Below are 24,173 nucleotides of genomic sequence, written 5' to 3'. Positions count from 1 at the left end.
TTCACTTCTGTAAATCAAGGTTTAATTTTTTCACAAAATACTATTAATATTTACCATTTACTAGGAATATCTATAAGAGGTCCAATTGGCTTGGAAAAGAGTGGCTTTCCTGGTCTTCTTTTTTTTTTTGGTAATATGTTGTATTTGTTCTTATCTAAATCTAAATCTATTGTATTTGTTCTTATCTCTGACACAATATTACTCAGGATATATTTAGAATATAACTACTTTCCAGGTACTTGATAAGTTTATATTTTAAAATTCATGTCTTGTTTCACACCTGGATTCCAAACATTAAGCATGTATTTTATATATGTATCAGTATTCCAAATATTGAAATCATTTTTAAAGGGACTGTTAACAAATCTAGTCACCCATAACTAGACCATGACTGACTTTTCCACAGGGGAAGAAGAGGTGAAGGTTTCGACCATGCCACTGTCAACCTCTTCCCATTCATTACAACAAGGACAGCAGCCTACAAGTCTCCACACTACTGTGGCCTGACAACAGAACTGAGAGGAGAGGATTAGACTCTGGGGTGCTTGCATGGGCAACTGGATTTTTGCATGATTCCTTTATGATTTTGCTTTTAATGTATACACCCAAAAGAGCCAATATAAACGTTCCTCATGCCTACAGCTAGCGTGTTACCTCATAGTTGTTGAAGTATTTCTTTATTAGGCCTTTAACATAATTTATTAGTGTAATAATTTTGGCATTGTTTCTCATGAGTGATACTATTTCTAACTCATAAACTTGTAGTACTAAGATCCCAGGTGAGATTAGCTAGAATTGTTCTTATTTTGGCTCTATTATTGAAAAATTATACAAAGGTAATGGTAGTACCTTGTTTTCTGGTTGTGAAAAAATAATATCCTAATCTCCTGAAAAATTTGCAAATTAACAAGATAATGTCTATTGCATTCTTTGAATACTTGAGAAGAAAGAATACATATAAGACAAAATTGGTGGTGTCATTTAATGCTCAGAAGGATATTGTTGGCGATTGTTTTTAGTTGTCTAGATTTATATCCTATAATATGCATTACATGTGTAGAAACTGTTTTGTTCTCTCTTGCACTTTTGCACTTTCTTTTTGAATGGTTGTTAATTATGCATAGAAGGTTAAAAGATAATTACTGTAGCCTAAATGCAATATAATCTCTTTTCTAATGCACTGCCTAGTATGCCAGGAAATGCCTCAAAAACAGAACTTCAGTTTATAGTTGACTTTTCTGAAACTTGAATATGGAGTAAACATTGTATGTGAAAAGCAACCATAGTAGTGTAACATTGTTACTGAACAAACAGTAATTCTGTGGGATATTGTTTTGGAAATTTCATTGTTTAATAATTAAAATGTGATAATAAGATAATATTATAAGTACCTGACCAGAAAGAGACTAAGGCAGAAGAGAAGAGATTGGATGTCCTCTAAAATTAGGCCACCTAAATTGTAAGATAATTTTAATCAAGAGAATAGTGGAGTACTTTATTAGGACATAATGTGAAGTGATGTTTCTGAAAACACATTTCTTGAAATAGTTTTAAAACTGGTAATAAAAGAAAAGAAACTGTACTTAGTTCGGAGCAGTGGAAAAAAGCTGATTCAGAAAACATGACCATATTCTGCGTAAATGAAGCATCTGGGAAGAAAGGGAAAGTCACACCTCCTCTTGAGATTTTAACCATTATGATAAAAGGTATGCTTTAATTTGTTTAAAAAAGTATGAAACGGGATAATGTGAATACAAAAAAGAAGCCTAGAGATTGAAAATGATAATAATAGAACATGTTATTAGGAGATGGTACTTAATGTCATGTTGGAGTTGGGAGTTTTCAAGGTTACCTCTATATAAAATTGGATTACTTTCTGTTAGATATAATGTGACAAATTAAATGACTTTATCCCAAGGTACAGTGAGGTAAACAAAAATTATTCTTAGATATCCTTAAATTTGGTTAACTGAGGCTGTAGAAGCAGCGAATTGTCTAGCCATTTAAGTTATTTTTGTAAAATTCAGCATAAATATCAATCTCTAATTTCTATCTAGAAGTGATTTTAAGACATTACAAGAACATTGTCCATTTGGAAAATACCAATAAAATATTGTAGACTTATTAATATTGTAGACTTATCAGCCTTTTACTATAGCTTAATTTAATTATGGTTTTCATTTTTTACTGTAAGAGGCCAAGACTTCGCTTATGTCTCCTGTGGGGCTGAGGCTCCTGGGCCTTGTTATTATAACACACTCTGGCTCCTTGTAATGATGCTTACTAGCTCAAAGCTTTCTCCAGCCTTCAGTGTTAGCCTTTCATTGCCTGGATCTTCTTACAAAGCCGTAGCGAGCGGTTAGTTCCATTTGCTCCTTGGTGTTGAGAGATATACCTGTTAAATGAGGCTTCTTTCCTTTCTCATTCATAGCCAGTGTGGAAAAATCATCAGGTAGTTTGCCCAGATTTGCCAGAGCCCTAAATAAAATCGCAAAAGATCTCCCTGCCTGCTTCTCCTCCCCACCCCCACTTACATGCACACTGTAAATCAAGAAAATGCGTTTTGGGCAATTAGACTTCTAAATTTTTGCATAGAATGGCTAAACATGATCTTTTGACTCACTTTGTAATTCCTACACCTTCCTTGTAAGCTTCACCTTTTTGCTTACCTAGTATTTTATTTAAACATGGTTTTTTAAAAAACCTGAAGTCTTAAAATCTAGTCATAATTAATTTTACACTAAAGGACAGAAGAAATTATACAACACATAAAAGAAGCCACCACTTCACATAGCAAGCAAATTGAAACCAAAATGACAGAAGAATGAGAAATTCTTTAAAAGCTTCAGGTTTTTTTGTTGTTGTTGTTGTTAAATTCCCGCATGATGCATTATGTGCAAGGGAAACTTAATATACTTTTACACCCTTAACCTTTATAAAGTGACTAGCTTTTCCCTTAACATAGGAATTTTTAACCTGGATCCCAGATTTTTGAAAGTACATACAAAATTGTGGGTTTGTGTGCATGTACATATGTCCATTTTTTTTCTAAGGAGAAGATCCATAGTTATTAGATTTGTGAAGGATTTGGTGATACCCTTCTCCTATCAAAAAAAAAAAAAAAAAGAACAGCTGCCTTGAAATGTTTTTAGTGCCACTTTAGGGAATCGAGTCCTGTACTGAATGATTTTAGCTGTATGAAGAATTATAAGTGCCTCTATTTTCTCGAAGATTCCATTAGAAAATATTTTTTTCTGACTAATAACGCTTTTCTTTTCATTCTATTATTGAGTTTTGGTTTTCCACATGTCACTTTTGTGTACTCTCCCCTTATTTCAACAAAGCATTAATTAAATATTTGAGTACCTATTCTGTATAGTGACTTGAACTAGATCTTGAGAGATATAAGGTTGAATAAAATACAGACCCTATCATCAAGGATAATTCTAGTGACAATTATATTTCACATTATTTCTATCAGGTCTTGATAATATTTTAATCACAGGAACCACCATAGCAGTCCAGACTCTTTATTATTTATCATCTGTCAGTAACTGCTCTGATAGTGGCAACAAAGGGTATTGAATACTTATATTTCAAATTTTAAAATTTATGATAATTTGGAGGGAGGTGAAAAAAACCTTACTAGGAAAGACATACATTCATTATTCTACATGTGTGTGAGCTCATGTCTCTTACTCTTAGCATCCTGGGAATTAAGTAGAGCCTTCTGTGTAGGTGTTCTTTAAAGAAAACTAATGCATTTTACCTTTGCACATTTCCACTGACATGACTCCTATTTGTACAGTGTTCCAAGCACTGTCAAGACTGCCAGAGAGGTCAGGAGATCGAGACCATGGTGAAACCCCGTCTCTACTAAAAATACAAAAAAATTAGCCGGGCGTGGTGGTGGGCGCCTGTAGTCCCAGCTACTCGGAGAGGCTGAGGCAGGAGAATGGCGTGAACCTGGGAGGCGGAGCTTGCAGTGAGCCAAGATCGCGCCACTGCACTCTAGCCTGGGCGACAGAGCGAGACTCCGTCTCAAAAAAAGACTGCCAGAGCTCTGGCACAGGTCCATAGGTACTCCCACAGAGGCATTGCCTCAGAAAGACAAGAGAAAGGAACAAATTGCAGTTGCTTTGAAATCTTACAGTGGCCTGTAGGGGTTGGGATAGGGCAGTAAGGAGATCCAGCTGAGGTATTCAGGTACAGGTAAGCTTGGATAAGTGTGTTTAAAGCCTTGAAAACCAGAAGAAGAATTTAGTCTTGATGCAGATGTGGTCAGTGGTAGAGAACTATAGGTTCTTGGCAAAAATGTAGTTTGAATGTAGCATTTTAAGAAGAGTAATTGGGTAATAGATTTGATTGCAATTAGGACCAGTTAGAAACTAATTCCAGTAGTATGCCATTGCTGGCCAGTGCAAATAAGTTGGCCTAGACTAGCACAGTAGTGGTTGGAATGGAGAACTATGAATTAGAAATTGGGAAGCATAAGAGCTGAGAAAAGGCCTTCAGATTTGTTTAGATCTCTGGTGATCTTTAAAAATGTAACTTTCATAGAAAGGTACAGAATGGAAGCCCATCTTTTTAGGATGAATGAGGAAATGTCAAGAATATGTATGCAGCAGTCATTGACTACTTAGTGTTAAGACATTTGACAACAAAGTTGAAGAGAAAAACAAGATGCTAACTAGATGGGTGGTAGATCCTAGAAGGCATTGCTTTAATATAAGGGAGAAGAAGAACCCTAAATATTTAAAGGCAGACCTGACAGAGCCAATTGAGAGGAAGAGACTGGCAGTGCTGAAGAGAAGATAGGCTCATTCAGTAGGACAGTAGATGTCTTTGGGTGGTGGGAAGAGATAAGCTCCTGAGACAAGCATGTGGGTTAGCTTAAGAGAGGCGGATGGCCGGGCGTGGTGGCTCACGCCTGTAATCCCAACACTTTGGGAGGCCAAGGCAGGCGGATCACGAGGTGAGGAGATTGAGACCATCCTGGCTAACATGGTGAAACCCCGTCTTTACTAAAAATACAAAAAAAAATTAGCTGGGCGTGGTGGCAGGCACCTGTAGTCCCAGCTACTCAGGAGGCTGAGGCAGGAGAACAGCGTGAACCTGGGAGGTGGAGCTTGCAGTGAGCCGAGATGGTGCCACTGCACTCCAGCCTGGGTGACAGAGTGAGACTCAGTCTCAAAAAAAAAAAAAAAAAAAAAAGAGAGGTGGGCTGTATCTTCCTCTGTGATCTGTAAGAGCAAGAAGAACCTGGGGAAAGAGAAAGATGAGAATTGATGAAAAGGCTCATATTAGTAATTATTAAAATGCATTATTCTTTGCAAATGGGGATGAAAGAGTGGAATTGGGAGCCCGTTAAAGGAGATTTAAAAAAAAAAAAAAGTCTTTTGTGAGAATAAGCCCAGAAATGCATTATAAATAGTTGCTTAGTTGCTGTGTAAAGATAAGAGTCAGCTTAAAGATCTCTAAAGTTGAAATATATATGGTTTTGTATGTTCCTCTGGTTTAGCACAAAGCATCAGGAGTGGAAAAAGCAAATATTGAGAGTTTGGTTAAAAGGAGAAAAAGACAAAGACATAGAGACATTCAAGAAAACCACACTGAAATGCATAATCTTGTGTCAAGAAGAGTCTGTTAAGGCAGTTTCCTGTGAAGAAATGGTGTGAGTGATGTGGAAGGGAGTTGAATGATTTTAGATTTTGATGATGACAAAGAACATGTTAGTGTTGCTAAGGGAATCATAACTAGGAGACTGCGGTCACTGTGATAACCACTCAATGCTAAATGATGATTGAGAACCAGAGAAAGGAGAGGGTTGGAGGTTGGAAATAAGCTTGGCTTTTGTAACCGTTTATACTATCTCCTCCAGTCTTCTCATGAGTGTAGGAAATCAAACTATGTGAGAGAGAATTGTAGAAAGCATGGAAGCAATTCCATGCATCCGCAGTTGGGCACCTGGGGAATCCTGGGTCAGGTTTCCGGTGAGTTGAAAATGATCAAAGGAAAACTTCCTTCCTCAAAGCATGGTAGGAGGACATGGAAGCAGAGTGCTGGGGAGGACCAGGAAAAGCCAGGGATGACATGAGACAGGTGTAAGTAAGCAAGCCCCAGTGAGTGTGAAGGATTGGTAGAAATGTTACTGATGATGTGAAAGATTTAGACAGAGGGATTAGGTATGGTGTATGATGAGTTTGGTAGTTGAGGAGCCCTTATTACAGGTAATATAGCTTCTCCCAAGCTCACGGGCAAACTGGAAGTCTTTGTTAAAAATGGGCTTCCACCTATGAAGGGAAAGTGTCTGTTCTTACATAGTTGGATTAGGTCATTCTGCTTTATTTATATATCAAATAAGAATTAAAAGTAAGGTACTGGTGAACAGTAGAGATAAAGTAAGAATTCTATTGTAACAGGTTATAAAAATATTTAGATAATTTCCCCCAAAGAGAATGTACTATATGAATAAATAAAATCTACAAATTATTGGGCTAATTTACCCTTGTTTCTTATATTTTGTATACTTAGGAGGTGACCTCTAGGAAAAAATTGCTGAAGAAGTAGTAGAGCAGGGTGAAGATACTGTATACTGTCATCCCTAGGTATCTGTAGGGGATTGGTTCCACGGATAGCAAAATTCTTGGATTCTCAAGTCCTCAATATAAGACAGTGTAGTATTTGCATATGACCTGCACATATATGGGAGGCTGTGTATATTAAATAATCTCTAGATTACTTCTAATACCTATTACAATGTAAGTGCTATGTAAATAGTTGTTACACTATATTGTTTAGAGACTAATGACAAAAAACTGCATGCTTAATAAATTACACAATTTTTAAAAAAATATTTTCTATTCGAGGTTGGTTGAATCCACAGATATGAAAACCCCAGATACCTGGAGTCAACTGTGTGGCTTTTTTTTTTTTTTCTCCTAGTCAGTTAATAGCAAATATTCCTAGTTTGGAAGCAACCTTAGTTTTCTAATAAAGTATTTTTAGACTCACTGCATATATGTCAGCTGAAATATCAACTGTGACATTTAAAAAGGATAATGCTTCAAAGTACAAATCATTGCTCAAGAATACTGTGTTTGTGAAACCTTGTTGATGGATTGAGAAGCCACTGCTCCTTGGACCTCCTTACCACCCTGTGATTTGCTTCTATGAGTTGTAATCGAGCCACCTAACATTGCTGGTCATACTAGCCTTCCACTTCTTAGTCAGGGGCCATTTCCAAAGAATCACTCTTGATAATTCGAGATGCATTAAGAAGATTCTACTCTGTTTTTTGGTCTTTTAGAGAGTCTTCTCTGGGTTTGAGTTACAGAGAAATTGAGTTTAGGTACCTAGAACTGAGAGCAAGCCTAAGTAATCTAAGCTACTTGAGAAATGGATTGAAGTACCCAGATGTTCCATAACACAGCTTGAAGTTGTTGACCTTGAGAACCAGTTCCTTTTCTCCAGGTTCCTCTTGACCACACTTCCTAAGGCAACTATTGACTTCACTGTCTTAGCCCACTTTACCTTTATTCTAAAAGTTCCTGGAAGCTCCAAGCTGACCCAGGAACATACTGTGCTTATAACAATTTTGTTATTCCAGCTCCTGTTGGGTGCTCAGACCCACTATTGTGCTGTTACAAAGCAACATCCCAAAATGCTTTTTCCCCTCATATAATTCATAAAGCCTTTAATGCATCCATTGCTTTTCCTTCTTTTTTATAGCGGGTGAAATTCACATAACATTCAATTAATTATTTAAAAGTGTATGATGCAGTGACCCAGTACCATTCTTTAATTATCTCAATGGTAAAATAGCAGAATAAGTAACCTACTCTGCTGGCAGAATTTTAGTCTGTTTTCTTGTTGGGGCTGTGTGGTAATAGCTGCTTCTAAACTCTGTGTTTTACCCAGTAGGCTAAAAGGCAAATGTTAAGCCTTAAAATATTCCATATTTCTGCATAGCAGTACTACTGCAACTTAAGCTTGTGAATCAAGCAACTTTTATACACCCTTTTAAAAAGGCAGTGGGGGGCAGTGCAAGGAGCTCTAGGCAAGAGACACTTAGGAGATTTGCTTTTCTGAGTGGTAAAAATGTTTGGAAGCAACTCTAAATAGCTTTGAAATGTTAGTAATAGTCTTACTGTCTTCACGACATTTAATTAGCCTTATGTAAAAGTTTGTTTAGCAAAGGTAAATCATAAGTCTCCTCTATATGCATGTGTGGTTGAATGTGTGTGTGTTTTTATATAAAGCAGTGTTCAGTTAAATCCTCCACTTAATGAATGTAGTAGAGGAAGATGTCTCATGTCATTTTGGTGACCTATGACCTCTGTCTATTCATGTATTTATTCCTGCTGTGTTCCAATTCATATCTTCAGGATAAATGCTGTATTTTTATTGTCTTTCTCCAATTTTTTTTTTTTTTTTGAAGGAACCAAAGACCCTGTTTAAATGCAATAAGGTTGTAATACTGGTGCCCACTTCACCCTGGTCATTTTTTTTCTGAACAAATATTTCATAGCTTTTCCTCATCAAATTCCAGTCCCACTACTAAGATACCCATCTGTGACACAGTCATTGGGAAATAATTTAAAAATGATTTGTATTGGAATCATGACACTTCAGAGCTATGAATAAATAAATATAACATAGTCTTTAACAGTCCTTTTAAAGACCAAATAATAACAATGATGATAATAAACAAGGCTCCAAAGGATTGTGATTTGTCTATAGTCACATTCTAACAACAATTTAAAGTTTCTTTAGCCCTCACCATGTAAATGTGCTTTCATGCTTGTAACTCAGTGGAGGAAAAAACTTTTAAGATTCAGAATCTGTCTCTTCTCTAAACATTGTTGTGTCTTACAATTTAATTATAGTAGTTCTCTCAAGTCAAGGGCTTACAACTGTGAATATCATTGCAAACAATGAATTTGAAGGCTTTCAAAATGACCACCAGCTGGCAGCTGTTGTCACAGATCCTGTAGGTTTTCAAAGCTGCCCTGTGTTAAATGTGGCCCAGTGATCTTGGAGTAACTTTAGCAGGGGGAAAAATTGTAACCTTGCAGGTACTCTTAAAATAAACTTAGGGTAACTACATAATTAGCAGTGTCAGAACTAAAAGAGTAAAACAGAGGTGGAGTTTAATTTACCCAGGATTTTTCTGCAGTACCAAAGAGAATTTAGGGGACAACACGCATAACCACTAGACTGGTGACATCTCTAATATTACAAAATGGAAAAAAACTTGTAGTAATGGCACCAAGATGTGTTACATACACACTAAAGGTGTGATCTCAGATTCATCTTTGAAGAAGAGCTACCCTGTGTTACACCATATAGAATGATAGCATATCTGCTGTTTTTTTTCCCCCCCCAATCAAAGAAGTTGTTGTTTTCAGCATAAGGAAACAGAGAGAGCTCCACAAGGATTTAAAGATGATAATGCTATCACCATCTCCAAGAAGAAATGCAAGAAATCTGCAATCAACTTTTGTAGCCTAGCACTGTTTCTTAATATAGTGAGATCTTGGCCCAAGGACTGCACTAGCATTTACACTCTGTTGTCAGACTTGCATACTGAAATAATGTATCGATGGAACAGAAAGTAGTGATCTAGAACTTCAGTGGGGTGTTCTAAAACATTGTCATGTTATATGTTGGCATTTGCAAGAAGTCTGACAACTGTTTATTTTTTTCCTTTATTACATCTATATGTTTAATATCCAGCTAAAGGTAAAAGATTCCCTGGGTTATGACTTCATCAGCCAAGTAGGAAGTTTTTTCATTGGCCTTAAACTGAATGTTTGGTTACAGCCGTAGTTCCACTTAGGTTTTCTCTGTTAAAAATGTTAGTTTCTGTTAAAATTCATGATTATGGATGGCTGATATATACACACACACATACATGCACACACATACCCTACTCCCCCCAAACCCCATTTAGAGTAAGATTTGCTACCAGATATGTTTCCTTTTCCTTCTAAACTGTTAACATTTACTAATTTTTTCCTTCTAAACTGTTAACATTTACTAATTAATCTACCCATAGTCTTCCCCTGGTTCCAGACAAGTGTAACATATCTTGATTTCTAGTCTGCCCAGTGTTGATAGATGTAAACTCCTAAGACCTCACCTGCATTTTAAATGGTAGATGACTATTTAATTGAAATGAAGCATATTATTAAAATAAGGATTTTATATAATCTCCAAATGCACAAGCCCTGCAACCTTTGTTTTATAACACGCTTTCAGGTTTTAACTATTGACTATTATAAGTCTCCTTCCGATAGCTTGTGTTCACCCTTCTATCCAGTTTCTTTTTCTTTGGACAAAGGAGAAGTTTCTTTCTCCATGTAATTTACCACAATTAACAGGGAGGTCATGACTAAATCTTAATGTACACTACCTGTATGATTTTCCTACTGGATTCCTGACAGGCCTGAATTTTCCCTTTTCTTCTTCTTCTTTTTTTTTTTTTTTTTTGAGACAGGGTTTCACTGTGTTGCCCAGATTGGAGTGCAGTGGCGCAAACACGGCTTACTGCAACCTCGACCTCCCTGGCTCAAGTGATCCTCCCATCTCAACCCCCCAAGTAGCTGGGGCTGCATGCACACACCACCATGCCTGGCTAATTTTTGTATTCTTTTAGAAATAGGGTTTTGCTTCGTTGCCCAGGCTGGTCTGAAACTCCTGATCTCGAGTGATCCATGCGCCTTGGCCACCAAAGGTGCTGAGATTACAGGCGTGAGCCACTGTGCCCGGCCAATTTTCCCTCTTCTAAGGAGAGAGGTCTTTCTGCATCAGTCTACTGAGTGTTTTCTCAGTCTTTTTACTCAATTACCAGAGTCAGCAGACCCTCTATCTGCCCAGTAACTACTCTTACTCACCTGTCATCTTATTCCAAACTGCCTTTGATCCTAAACGAGTATATTCTTATTTTTTTTCCTTCTCTCTATTTTTATTTTGTTTGAGACACTGTCGCCCAGGCTGGAGGGCAGTGGTGCGATGTCAGCTCACTGCAACCTCCGCCTCCCAGGTTCAAGTGAGTCTCCTGCCTCAGCCTCCCAAATAGCTGGGACTACAGGCACATGCCACCATGCCTGGCTAATTTTTGTGTTTTTAGTACAGACGGGGTTTCACATCGTTGGCCAGGCTGGTCTCAAACTCCTGACCTCAGGTGATCCACCTGCCTTGGCCTCCCAAAGTTCTGGGATTACGGGCGTGACCCACTGTGCCCAGCCTTCTCTCTCTTTTAAATCAAAACAAAACATTTAAACAGAAATCATAGTCTGGATTTTGGAGCAGATTAGGGAACAACTAATACACTGTAAAATTTTGAATCGATAAAGATTTTTGACATTGTCAAACTTGGGCATTACTCAGTTCCCCCAACTTTTAAGGCAATTCTAGCTCTTATAAAAAGTCACTTAACACTTCTCAACAATATGACTAAAATTCAAAGTTTTACAAATGTGTTTTTAAATAATTTTTTTTCAGTAAAACAGTTCTAGTTCAGTATACAGCATCAGCATATCTGAAGTAAGAATATTGCAGTTTCTGATTGGTATTCGAAAATATTTTCATCTAGTCTTCTTTTTTGCCTTCCTTCTTTTGAAATAAGATTCAATATTGACTGAGAATTGGTTCTGTCAAGATTGTCTCTGGCAATCTGTCCCTAATTCAACTATAAATTATTGCTAAGGATGAACACTTAAATAATTATATATTTTAAATGACTTTTAAACTAAGGCCCCCTAGTGATGTGATGAGCATATAAATTTTTGAATTCAGGGTATTTTGAAACCCTGTCTTCCACAGGAGTGTCATATGTATAGGTTTGGAAAAGATGTGTTCTTATTAAGACTTAATTCTTTTTAGATTGAGACACCATTTGCAAATTGAAAACAAAAAAAGTTTATATTTCCCCTAGTATGTGAATGTACTGTAAGGAGGAATAAAAAGCAAAATAGTCTTTTTAAAACACAGACTTCAATTTTTAGAGCTATTTTAGGTTCCCAGCAAAATTGAGTGGAAGATACAAAGACTTCTCATTATATTCCCTGCCCCATCACATGCACAGTGTTCTCTATTATCAGCACCCTCCACCAGGGTGGAACATATGTTACAGTGGATGAACCCAATTGATGATCTGGGTGGTGAATAGGTGGAACACAGAGGAGTCTCAGGGTCGTTTTTAGAAAGTACAGATTAGTTTTTAAACTAATGTAGCTTTTTCAGATTGTCTTCTTTCACTTAGTAATGTGCGTTTAAGTTTCCCCTAGCCTTATTTTTTAATCACACATTTTACATAGCTAAAATAGTTGAGTTTCAGAATATAAATGCTTATTTTAAAAAACAGACATTTATTTTAAAAACAATGTGAAAACCTTAATAAATGTCTCTTGGTTTGGGTAACTAACACAATGAGAAAGAACTCTTAAAGATGTATGCTTGGTCTGTTGTATTGGAAATGTTTATCACCATGACTATATCCATCTCCATTTCATTTAGTTTTATAAAAAATGAAGTTATATCATTTTCTGAAATAATTTTTCTTCTAAAATTAAAGTAAATAATCTTTTAATGCCAAAAAGTTCTTTCTAAAAATGAAGCTCATAACCGGATTATGAAGAATCTGTCAATTAAAATGATGTTTCAGAAAAGTGGAAATTTTATTCTTATTTGGGATTTTTGTTATGTTGATTTAAAAGCTTAAGACAATTCGATGCTGATAGGAGCCATCTTTTAGAAAAAGATAAGACTGACTGATCTTCACTATTGAAATAAAGTGTGCCGTGTAATCAAATGCAGTAAAGAACTGGGTTTGATGTTTTAAATAACTTTTAGATAACTTGGGAGTCTTTTAATTTGGAAAATTATGAACATCAGCAATCTTAGGAATTTCAATAGATATATAACCATAAAGGGATTTGCTGTATAGGAAGCAAAATACTTTCATCTGAATGTAAGCCTGAAGAGAAACTTCTGCCCCAATAAAAATATTTTATTGCCACTAAACAATGAAAAGCTATTACTGACTTCATTTGGAATGGCCAGTCCCGAGTGATCTGCTAAGAAATAAGCAGAACTTCACTTGACTAGCCTTCAAAAAAAAGCAGAACAGCATGGTTTTTACGAGGCTGTTAGAGAATGTCATAGCGTCAAGCTCCAGAGAAAATGGTACAGAGTAGACATGCAATAAATGCTTGTGGAAGGAAAATTGATGGTTGAGAGTGGTGTCAATTCTGGAGGCCTGCAAAGCATGGATCTGTTTTGTGTTAATCTGGACTTTTGGAAGCATTTAGTCAGATTCATTTGCATATGAGTTATAATTGATTTTTTGGTTCTATTCTGGCATTGTGGTGTTCATTGTTAAGATTTTCCCCCCTACACATCACCCACTCACTATGTGATTAATTTTTCTTCTCTTTTTTTTTTTCCTCTGAACTTGGGAAACCTCAGCTCTTGGCTTTTCCTTATTTTTCCAACACCCCCTGTACACACATACACACACACACACCCCTTTTGTATATTTTTTGAGACGGAGTCTTGCACTGTCGCCTGGGTTGGAGTGCAATGGCACAGTCTCGGCTCACCGCAATCTCTGCCTCCCAGGTTCAAGCGATTCTCCTGCCTCAGCCTCCTGACTAGCTGGAATTACAGGCGCCTGCCACCATGCCCGGCTAATTTTTTATATTTTTTGGCAGAGACGGGGTTTCACTATGTTGGCCAGCTGGTCTCGAATGCCTGACCTTGTGATCGGCGGGCCTTGACCTCCCAAAGTGCTGGGATTACAGGCGTGAGCCACCGCGCCCGGCCTTGACACACACATTTTTAAAAAACACATTTTTCTTATCAAGTGAGTCCTCATTTTTGATACCCATAAATCTATACATAAATATTGGTAAATCTTCCGTGAAACACATATACACAGCCCAGAAAGTCTCTCTAATACCTGCTTTTTCAGAATGCTTCGTGTGTACTCCTGAGGTGTTTTAGGAGCTTCGTACTTTTGCTAGGTAGGGAGTTCTTTAGGGCAAAATTGTTAGAAATTTTTTATCTTGGTTAAGCCAAAATCTTTTACCAATTGTATTTCTTAGGTGCATTTTGTTAAACACATGAAGACCACTTGTCTGTTAACTTCTGGATATAGATCAAACATCCTCACTTCTTTGAACCATTCCACACTTAAAATGATTTTGAGTTCTCTCTCAGTCTAATTCTCTTTACATATATTTTGACTTGACGTTGCCTTTCTTAAAATATGAAGCTCACACTTGAATATAATAATCCACATATGATCAGATAATAGATCTCTTTTATTAAAACTTGGAGAGGCTGAGGCAGGAGAATGGCGTGAACCCGGGAGGTGGAGCTTGCAGTGAGCCGAGATTGCGCCACTGCACTCCAGCCTGGGCGACAGAGCGAGACTCTGTCTCAAAAAAAAAAAAAAAAAACAAAACAAAACTTGTTACTAATATTTGTATTTTCCCTTATGTTTACAGAGTTCTTTTATAAAAATATCTTGTAGGGTAGTTATCTCCATTTTATAAGTGAGAAGCAGAGTGGTTATCATTTGTGATTTGCCTAAGGTCATAGAGTTGCTAATTTAGACATTGCACATCTATTTATATGGTCTTAATGTTACTTTTTTAGGCGTTCCATTACCCAGTTGCCAAACCAAGTATCATAAGCCTATTTAAGCAAAACCACTAGACCTTTTCCCATACACGCTAACGGTTAGATCTTTTCCATTCTGCCCTTTCCAAATGCATTTTCAAAAATCTAATGTGTATCTGTTAAATTGTATGTGCTTGGATTTGGTATTGTTAGAATGTATCCTGTTTGTATATCCGCATCTTAGAAGTTTGTCTTAGAACTATGTGATTATAAAGTGATAGATGCATGTTTTTAATAACACTATTAATAATATTTGTCAAAGAATGTAAGAGTTTTAATTTAAGAATAGTTGTAGTTTCTGCTATTCTGTCATCTGTAGAATTGGCTTTCTGTTTGCATATTTAAATGAACTTTGTGGGTTTTGTTAAGTATAATAAAAAGCATGGAGTCAAATATAAGCCAAGAGTATTACAGAGACTTTTAGGCTGACTCAGTATCTCAAGTTCTGTGTAGATTCATCTAAACACTGCTCTTATCCATACTATACTTTACCATGTTATCCCAAAAGGGAACCATCAGCAAATTTTACCAGAAACTGCTGAATTCAAGATATATTCAATATATATTATACTTCTGACATCCTAGGAAGCCTATCCAAAGAATAAATTACTTTGATAGAATTTGTTCTTTATGAAAATTCATTTTGACTCTCATTGATAACTTTATTCCATTTTTGGGGAGGATTGAGGAGTCAGTGGGATGGGAACAGAGCTAACTACAAAGTCTGAGTTTAGATGGGCAGCAGAAGGGAAAAGGAAGTGGGCCGTGGGATGTATAAGGACTTTTCCAATGGAAAACAATTGTCAGTGGGACCTCTATGACTACTTGTTCAATTTCAGAATTAAACTTCCTGTATATTTTAGGTGGAATCGAGCTGAGTTCTAGTCAAAATGCTACACAGTATTTCCCATGAAAAATACCCCCAAACACAAGCAGACAAACAGTGATTGATAAACCCATCATATTCATTTCTAAAGAAATCATCAAGCCCCAAATCTGTTTTAGAATTTTCTCAAGAACTAATTCTAGACTGGGCATGGTGGCTCAGGCCTGTAATCCCAGCACTTTGGGAGGCGAGGCAGGCAGATCACCTGAGGTCAGGAGTTTGAGACCAGCCTGGTCAACAAGGTGAAACCCCGTCTCTACTAAAAATACAAAAAAAAATTAGCTGGGCGTGGTGGCACGTGCCTGTAATCCCAGCTACTCAGGAGGCTGAGGCAGAAGAATCACTGGAACCTGGGAGGTGGAGGTTGCAGTGAGCCGAGATCGAGCTGTTGCACTCCAGCCTAGGTGACAGAGCAAGACTCGGTTTCAAAAAATAAAAATAAAAAAATAATAATTCTAAGCACGTTGCTTCTAGAGTCTGCCATTTCCTCCATTTCTGGTATTTTTCTAACAGTTGTTTTGTGTTCTCACCTGTGAGGATTAAGAGCCTGGGATAAAACTCATTTTCAGTCTAAAGATTTAAACTCATTTGAATTGAGTAGATGCTTTTGTGATGTCTGCATCTCTCCTGACTTAACAGTTCCCTTCTTCCCTTTTGGTTAGAAGATCATGCTGTTACCTAAAGATAGAAGGAAGCAAAATGAACATGGAACTACATTGCCCTGCCTTTTCTCCTGTCAAATATGGCATCAGGCTGAGCAGTGGTTTTCCTGATATTCCCCTTATTCAAAACATAGCTTTGTCTTGCTTTCAGCATTTTTCACTTTCCTCAGATCATTATGGATTCTGACTTTAATCCGTAAGAATTATACTTTTATATACAAGTAGGTTATATACCTCTACCCATCTTTTCTAAGCTTTCTTTTCAAATCTAATCCCATCAGATTCTCCCTGTGTAACAACCAACTTCTTTAGATTTCCTCTAATTTTCCTTATAGATTTATTTATTATTGCATAGTCAAAATGTCATGTTTTAGCATCTTCTGTGGCCTGTGAATCACTGCTCTCTATAACCATGGGACCACTCCCACCCATCCTTTTCCTGATCTTTTTTGGATAGTTGTTTTCTTAAGAAATCTGGAAGCAGGCTGGGTGCGGTGGCTCACGCCTGTAATCCCAGCACTTTGGGAGGCCGAGGCAGGTGGATCACGAGGTCAGGCATTCGAGACCAGCCTGACCAACATGGTAAAACCCTGTCTCTACTAAAAATACAAAAATTAGCTGGGTGTGGTGGTGTGCACCTGTAATCCCAGCTATTTGGGAGGCTGAGATAGGAGAATCGCTTGAACCTGGGAGGTGGAGTTTGCAGTGAGCCGAGGTCGCACCATTGCCCTCCAGGCTGAGCGACAGAGCAAGACTCTGTCTCCAAAAAAACAAAACAAAACAAAACAAAAAACATGGAAGCAAACGTTCAGGGTTATATGTTTAGGAAACGTACAGTACCTACTGAAGTTCAGGTTCAGGCATAGTTTACTACATAGAAATTATTAAATCAAGGTCCTTTTCCTAGAGGAGCTCAAAGTCTAGTTGTAAATAGTGAACATGTAAACAAATGATTGCAATACACTCTGGTATTTGCAAAATAGCAAAGATTCCTGCCATCTAAGAACTCAAGTATAATTATTCTCATTCCCTGCTTTTGTAAATCCTAAAATTATGTCACATTCTCCTAGGGTTTCTGTTATTTTTGCAGTAGCCAACCAGTTCTTCGTTGGTCAGAATTAAGTCCAGAATAAAAGTTTTCTTCCTTATTTTCACCTTGGAAAAGAGAGATCGTCAGCAAGGAATGTTTTATCAGGTTTATTTTCTTCTAGCAAATTTAGACTGCAAAGATGTTAGGGTGGTTGACACCCTCCATGTCTCTGCAATTTTGTCATTTGTTTTGGGGAAGTCATATTGGGTGAATATTCTGGTGATCTGTGTATTGTCTCCTTATTTTACGTTCCCTTGACCATCTTTGGATCTCCTCACAGGGCTTTGTTCGTGGTCACTGCTCAGTTTTATGCTCACTTAAATGCTTCCCTCCAGGCTGCTGCTTTGACGTTTTACAGATCTTTTATATGAATCTTTTTTGTCCCTTGCCTTCATTTAGCGTTGCTTACATATTGTGGTTTGGGTCTCACTTGATCCAGTCTGTGATGCTTCTAAGGGTGTATGCATCTTTTATATTCAAATTTGTTAACTTTTTCCTCTTTTTTAATATAACTTTGCACATGAGTATTTTTGTTTTTTTCTTAGATTCTGATTCCTTCATAAAGCAGCCGTCTAGATCTTCTTGTTCTCATTAATCTGAGTCTCCTTCAAAACAGATGTATAGATCCTTATAGGAACATTCTAGAAGAGAATAATATACATTATGCAAAACACATCTACTTATATTTTGAAATGTTCCCACTGTATTTTTTTATTTGCTGCTTGTGGCCTGTGCGTCCCTGTGTTCTCTATGGGATGCCCTTTCCCTCTTCCACATCAGCTGCTTTTCCTCTGATGTTTTCTTATTTGCTGTTTATCCTATATGTAGAATGGAAGAATTATTCACTTCCTTCTTTATGCCCCACAGGTCTTTGCTCATACTAGAATAGCATTTATTATCCCATGTTGTAGTTATTTAAACACATTTACCCTTCCCTTCTGCTAGCCCATGAGTCCTGCCCAGGACACAGACTGGTTGATAGTATGCTTGATGGCAAGAACAAATGCTTTGGAGTCAGACTGATTTTAATTGCTGACTGCAACACTTTAACTCCATAACCTGGGACAAATTCTTTAAACTACAGTGCCTACTCAGCCTCCTCATTTGTAAAATGAACCTACTACTTAACCTCATTGGATTGTTGATACTAAAGTAATTGAGTACATAAAGTACATAGTGAGTGAAGGAATAGTGGCTGGAGTAGAAAAATGGGTAGAATATAGCTTAGAGACTTTTGTTTAATATCCTGTACACATAATACTAGAATATTTGTTTTTAATAAAACATTCCTTCTTTAAACAGTTTTGAGTGTTGGACTTTTTAAAAGTATATTTGCTTGTGTTTTGGCATCTGAAATGCTATTAAAAACGTATCATCTTAGTGGCTCATTTCCTTCAGTTTACATGCAGAGAAGCCTCTTGGACCCCAAAACTTAACTTACTTACTCCTCCTGCATTCAGAAAGCTTTGCATCTTTTTGGAGAGAACCATCTGTTCACAGCATTATACAGATAGGAATTAAACAGATTTTGTTGGGGAAAGTCACTTTCCAGCTCTTCTCAAGTCAGACCCTCAAGTCTGCAGATATCTTGATGCATGTAACATTTCTAAGACACTGAGCTACATGCTGAAGAATGTACAGGATGTCCCCATCAGGCTTTTCAGCGGAGTTGTGAGAGGTGAAGTATGAGTACATGGAAAGGTGGACAGTAACTGCAGTCGATGGCACGGCACGGTGTGCTGCCAGATGAGTGGTTCAGACCCTAAGTGCTGTCCAGTGGAAGAGAAGAGACTTCGACTTTTGGAAGATTGAATAAAAACTACTTGAAGAGAACAAGAAAGCATTCTAGACAAGGAGAATGGAGGGAATAAAGTTTAGAAAGCACAAGTCATATGTAGCGGATCTGGATTTTTCTGTTTATGTCATTTCTACCAGTATAAACAAATTTTGCCTCTTTTGTTGTTGTTGTTTTGGCTGTTACTTTGTTCAGGTTCTTTGTTTCTGCTCAGAACTCTTTTTTCATTTGGGTTCTTAAGATTTTCCACTTAATCCAGATTCTACTTTCAGATCTATTAAACCCTTAAGATTTTGTCTGTGACCTAGAGCAGTATTGGTCTGTCTTGCGTTCTAATAAACATAGTTGTAGAAATTTTAGTGTAAACTATTTAACTAGAATAACATTTTTCACAAGCTGATTTTATAATGTCTGTCTATAACAATTCATTTACTAAGAAGTCATTTTCTCTGCATATTTTAGTTAATAAATTGGAATGATTTTTGTGACTGCCCTGACATACAGTACACTTATATTATGAAGGCCTTCCTTTAAATTTCAATATGACAAATTTTGTCTGCTCTTTGAAGTTTAGTTCAGCATAAATCATTTGTATTTGAGTCACTTAGAGATTCATTATTGAGGTTTGAGAAGTTTAGACTTTGTTCAAATCAAATACTGATGAAGATGCACTCCATCCCAAAACTGGTAGGAGATCACGTATAAGAGGGAGGGGTGTGGGGGCAGGAGCTAAGACAGGTTGTTCCCTATGTCCTTCTAAAAAAGGACAAAGATTTGAAAGTCTAACTGGCAAAGAGTTAATCATCGTAGGAACCAGGTTTCTAATGTGTAGCCACTTGCACCAAGAAAGATTTGTTTAAGTAACCTAACCACTGGAGCCTGTGGTTTTGAACTATAAAGGACAAGAGTGAAGATGGAAGACAAAAGCTTTTTAGAAAAACAAAATCAGGTTGTATTGAGCCTTTTCGTAATGACCATTAAATATGGCTCAAAAACTGAAGTGCAGAATGAACACTTCTAGGTGTATTTTGTGACTGGGTCTCTCAGTGCCTACTTCCTGGTAGGGGTGTATTTATTGTTTAATGAGAAGACCTTGAGGAGGGAGTACCAAAAATAAAGTAGAGGCAAGAATTCCAAGAAGGTACAATATCCTGATTTGGTGGCACAAAAATATATTCGTGGAAACAAATCTACTGGAATTGTCTTGTTTGGGGGCTTGTTTTACATGTGTTTTATCTCACTATGTTGTCATTATGCAGAGGTCTTCTATGTCTTTACCCTTTTAGCAGCAGATCTTATTTTTCAAATTAAATCTTACATGGTACCCTAATACGTAAACTACATGAAATCAAGGTGGGAAGGAAGGATGCCTTGTCCTGGTACCCTGCCCCCTCAACTGCCTTCATTCTTTCAGGTGAAGCTTTTATACCAGCTGGAAAAACCCATTGGCTTGTTGCCAGTGACAGCTTACTGTTAGGAGCAGGTTTGCCCACATTTTGCTATTTCTAGTTTTACATTTCATAATAATTAACATATTGCAGTTAACCTGGAGAACAGAAAGATAACCCACTTTGGATGTTATTAATGCTAACTGTGTGTGCTTGCCCAAGCAGTGTTCTGTGAAAGGTCTGATGTCAGAATTCATTCTGAAATATAGTCTATAATATAGTCATTGTTTAAATGCCTTTGTGTACTTCCTAGTAAACAGCTGGACTAGTACAGTGTTATGTAGAAATACTAAAGATAGTTTCAACCTGTTGTGAGATTTTCAGGTTTGGTGTGGGAGGAGGGGGAGAGCTATGTAGTAACTAAAATGGCAACTCCATGAATGCTACTGTTCTTCACCCACCAGCACGTTCCCATACGTGTCCCAACTGGCCTGTCTTTTTACTGAACTTATGTAGCATATTTTAATCATATACCACCCTGGGCATTTCTTCTGTTGCATTTTCAGATGTAGTTGTTGAACTTTTCATGTATTTTCATCATCCCACTGTCTAGACTTTTAGCCCCTTGAAAACAGAGGTCATGGTTTAAGTGCTTTTGTGTTCCATGTACACTGTAGGCACTCAGTAAAGACTTGCTTTGATTTTTAGCTTGGTGGTGTTAATATATGCATCTTATACTGATTTTTTAAACTGTTGTTGCTAAAAACTAGATTTATCAACTTGTTTAGTGCATCATGATCGGCTTACTATGGATTCTGCTACCTTGACCAGCAAGGTAGCAGAATTTTAACTATAATTTCTTCTTTAATAAGAGGTTTTCTGAGGCAGGTAAATGAAGTTTACTGGTACTTCTTACACAGTAGAATATGAAAGTGTGGCACGTGGCATCGTGAAAGTACTTTAAACTGTGTGCCTTTGAGTTCTACACTGAAAAATAAAACTACTACCAACAACTTGACCCCCTTTCTTGCCCTCAAATTGTTTAGAACTGAAAATAGTGTTTTGTTGTACATATTTATATTCCATAAAGTAAAATTTTCAACATCAGAAAACATCTAAATATATTATCAATTCTTTAAGAATAAACACTCCTTCCCTGATGTATTATACTATTACTAATTACTTTAAAAATAAAATTAGTATTGTTTTTAATATAAAATGTTTGGTAACTTGATTTTTATTATACTTTGCTTGCTCTTTTCCCATCTTATGGTAAGTTTAAAGTACTTTCTGATACCTTGTCTTTGTAATGTTTTAGTGATGAAAAGACTCATTATTAGACTGACTACACAGTACCTCTGAGAATGATGGGTGTTATTCCTAAGTTCCTAAAAGGAGACTAGTACACAGGGCTAGTTCCTAGCAGTAAGAATTACTCTGCCTTAGCTTTTTGGAAAGTTTACTATCCATTCAGTATTGACCACAAGTGGAGCATTTGTTGTTAGGCATTTAGCAAGTAATAAATGTTCTCCAAATTGCATTTGCTTCTCTTATTTTTATCCTTATGAAAGAGTAAGGCAGGTGTTATTTTTAGTTATGAATTAGGGGTCCTGGGATATACATGCCTAAATTAGATTGACAGCCAGTTGTGGAGATGCCTTATACATCCTATGTACAATGTTTTCTCTATGAGACCTACTGGCTTATACACATTGAATTGTACTCCAGTGTGAAGTCCTGTATAAATAAAAGAAAATGAACTTGCACCAGGTTGAGTCAGTGGTCAAAGTCCTGGTACTATTTGAAAGGAAAATACGCATTCAAGCGAGATCATATAAGAGCCCTAGAAGCAAAGGAATCGACTTCCTTTGTGTCAGTGGTTCTCAACTGGATGCAATTTTGCTTCCCTAGAAGACATCTGCAATGCCTAAAGACAATTTTGGCTGTCAAAACTGGGGAGTTTGTACCCCTAGCATCTAGTGGGTAGAGGCCGGCAATGCTACTAAACCTCCCACAGTGCTTAGGACAGCACTTCACAACAGAGAATTATGTAGTTCAAACTGTCAGTGGTGATGAGGTTGATAAACCCTGCTGTGTCTGTTTCAAAGAATGGAATTGCCAGAAGCCCTTGCAGCCAAGACAAATTTGGGTCATTGGGAGGGAATGGGGAATCAAGGAGGTGACTTCAGGTACGGCTGGACTGAGATGAGCTATTTTGATGGGGTTAGGATTAAGCTGATTTTTTTTCTCTCACCTTTTCTTTGTGCCAACACTTGGCATAGCAATAGTGGAAAAAACAGTGAAATAAACTTCTTTTCTTCTAAGCTAGATGGAATATGGTCCTATTCCAAGAGCTAAAAGCATCATTCTACTTCCCTATAACACTTGCAGCTTTATTGTAAGCCACATCCATGCTGTCAGGCTCCCAAAATGTCAAGGCACATGATTTTTTTGGGGGGAGGAGGGGTGTCAAGATTGTTGCATTATAAACTAGCTAATTTATTTCCCAAGGTATCCTGTAATCATAGTGCACCTGGGAGGATCTAAATTTCTCACTGTTTCTGCATCATGTGCCATATGTGAATTTCTTTGGCTAACATACTCTTGCTTGATTTGATTAGTCTACAATTACAGGAACAAATGTCCCTTAAAACAAACTTTTTTTAGAGTAGTTTTAGGTTCACAGCAAAACTGAGTGGGAAGTACAGAGAGTTGTCATATAACCCCTCTGCCTTTATTGTCTTTTGACTTTATTACTAATTTTCAAATAAGATTTATGTAAATGCAAGTGTTATTCTGTTAATGCAAGTGTTATTCTGTTAATGCAAAATTAAATGTTCCTCAATTTCATTGCTCACTAAATGGTAAAGCAAAAGTTAGGAGCAGATTGGTCTGAGTTATGGGATATTCTCTCTCTCCCTATTCAGTAGAAGAGGGAGGATCATCATTTGCACGGCCTTCTTAGGGACATTAGCCAGTCGGTGTAAGAGCAATTTATCTTCCTGAAAATTTTCCCATGTAGTTATACATCATCTTTTTATTTCTGGGGGATTTTATTTTTCTTCTAGGAAGTTTTCCCTGTTTTGCTTTTGCCTAATTGGAAGCTATTTTAAGTTATTCAGCATGACAGTTTGACTGCTTTAAAAGTTAGAAGGTACCATAGCCGTAAACCTTCCTGTGACTGAGAGTGTTCTAGGACCTAAATTTGTGATCTTGTTTGTGTCTCATGTAGTTAGGGAGCCAGGGGGAAACTAATGATTGTATTCTTGAGCAGAATTTTTTTCTCCTGACCGTAGAGTCCAGTTTCTTCCTTTAGCCACAATATCTCTCTGCTAATCATGGCCAGTGGACACACTATAATGCTTCTGTGTTTCTCTTTTGCCTCCTTTCAATCATGGGTCTTCCCCTGGGCTTTCCCTTTAATATTTGACGCTTTAAAAAAATTAATAGTCTGTACAGAGTAGATCGAGAGAGTAAGCTTGCCTGCTTTTTTTTTTTTTTTTTTGGACAGGGTTCAGGTTCAAGTTCTCAATAACAAGTTTTGTGAACTTGGGCAAATTATTCCTGAGTCTGTTTCTTTATATAGTAAATGCAGATTATTTATCCCCGTCTGCCTGCCTCTCAGGGCTGTTGTGAAGATCAAATGACATAATTGACTATG

The 24,173-nt window shown here is 37.1% G+C and overlaps 1 protein-coding gene across 7 annotated transcripts in view; it reads left to right on the top strand.

The window, feature by feature from the left end:
- CNOT4 (CCR4-NOT transcription complex subunit 4) overlaps positions 1-24,173 on the top strand; it is a 147,357-nt gene that overhangs the window by 119,543 nt on the left and 3,641 nt on the right. For 2 of the 7 annotated variants that reach the window (XM_032761849.2, XM_032761848.2), the window contains exon 11: positions 407-8,588. The exons of 4 other annotated variants lie outside the window; for them this stretch is intronic. In XM_032761849.2, coding sequence (XP_032617740.1) covers positions 407-507 — 101 coding nt within the window. In that variant the 3' untranslated portion in view covers positions 508-8,588. Of the gene's footprint in view, positions 1-406; positions 8,589-24,173 lie in introns of those variants that run through there. One more of the 7 variants, XR_009209505.1, reaches the window with a different exon arrangement.

This window comes from Hylobates moloch, unplaced genomic scaffold (genome assembly GCF_009828535.3).
Source record: "Hylobates moloch isolate HMO894 unplaced genomic scaffold, HMol_V3 SCAFFOLD_1, whole genome shotgun sequence".
NCBI lineage: Eukaryota > Metazoa > Chordata > Mammalia > Primates > Hylobatidae > Hylobates > Hylobates moloch.
This window is presented reverse-complemented; position numbering and strand designations above follow the sequence as displayed.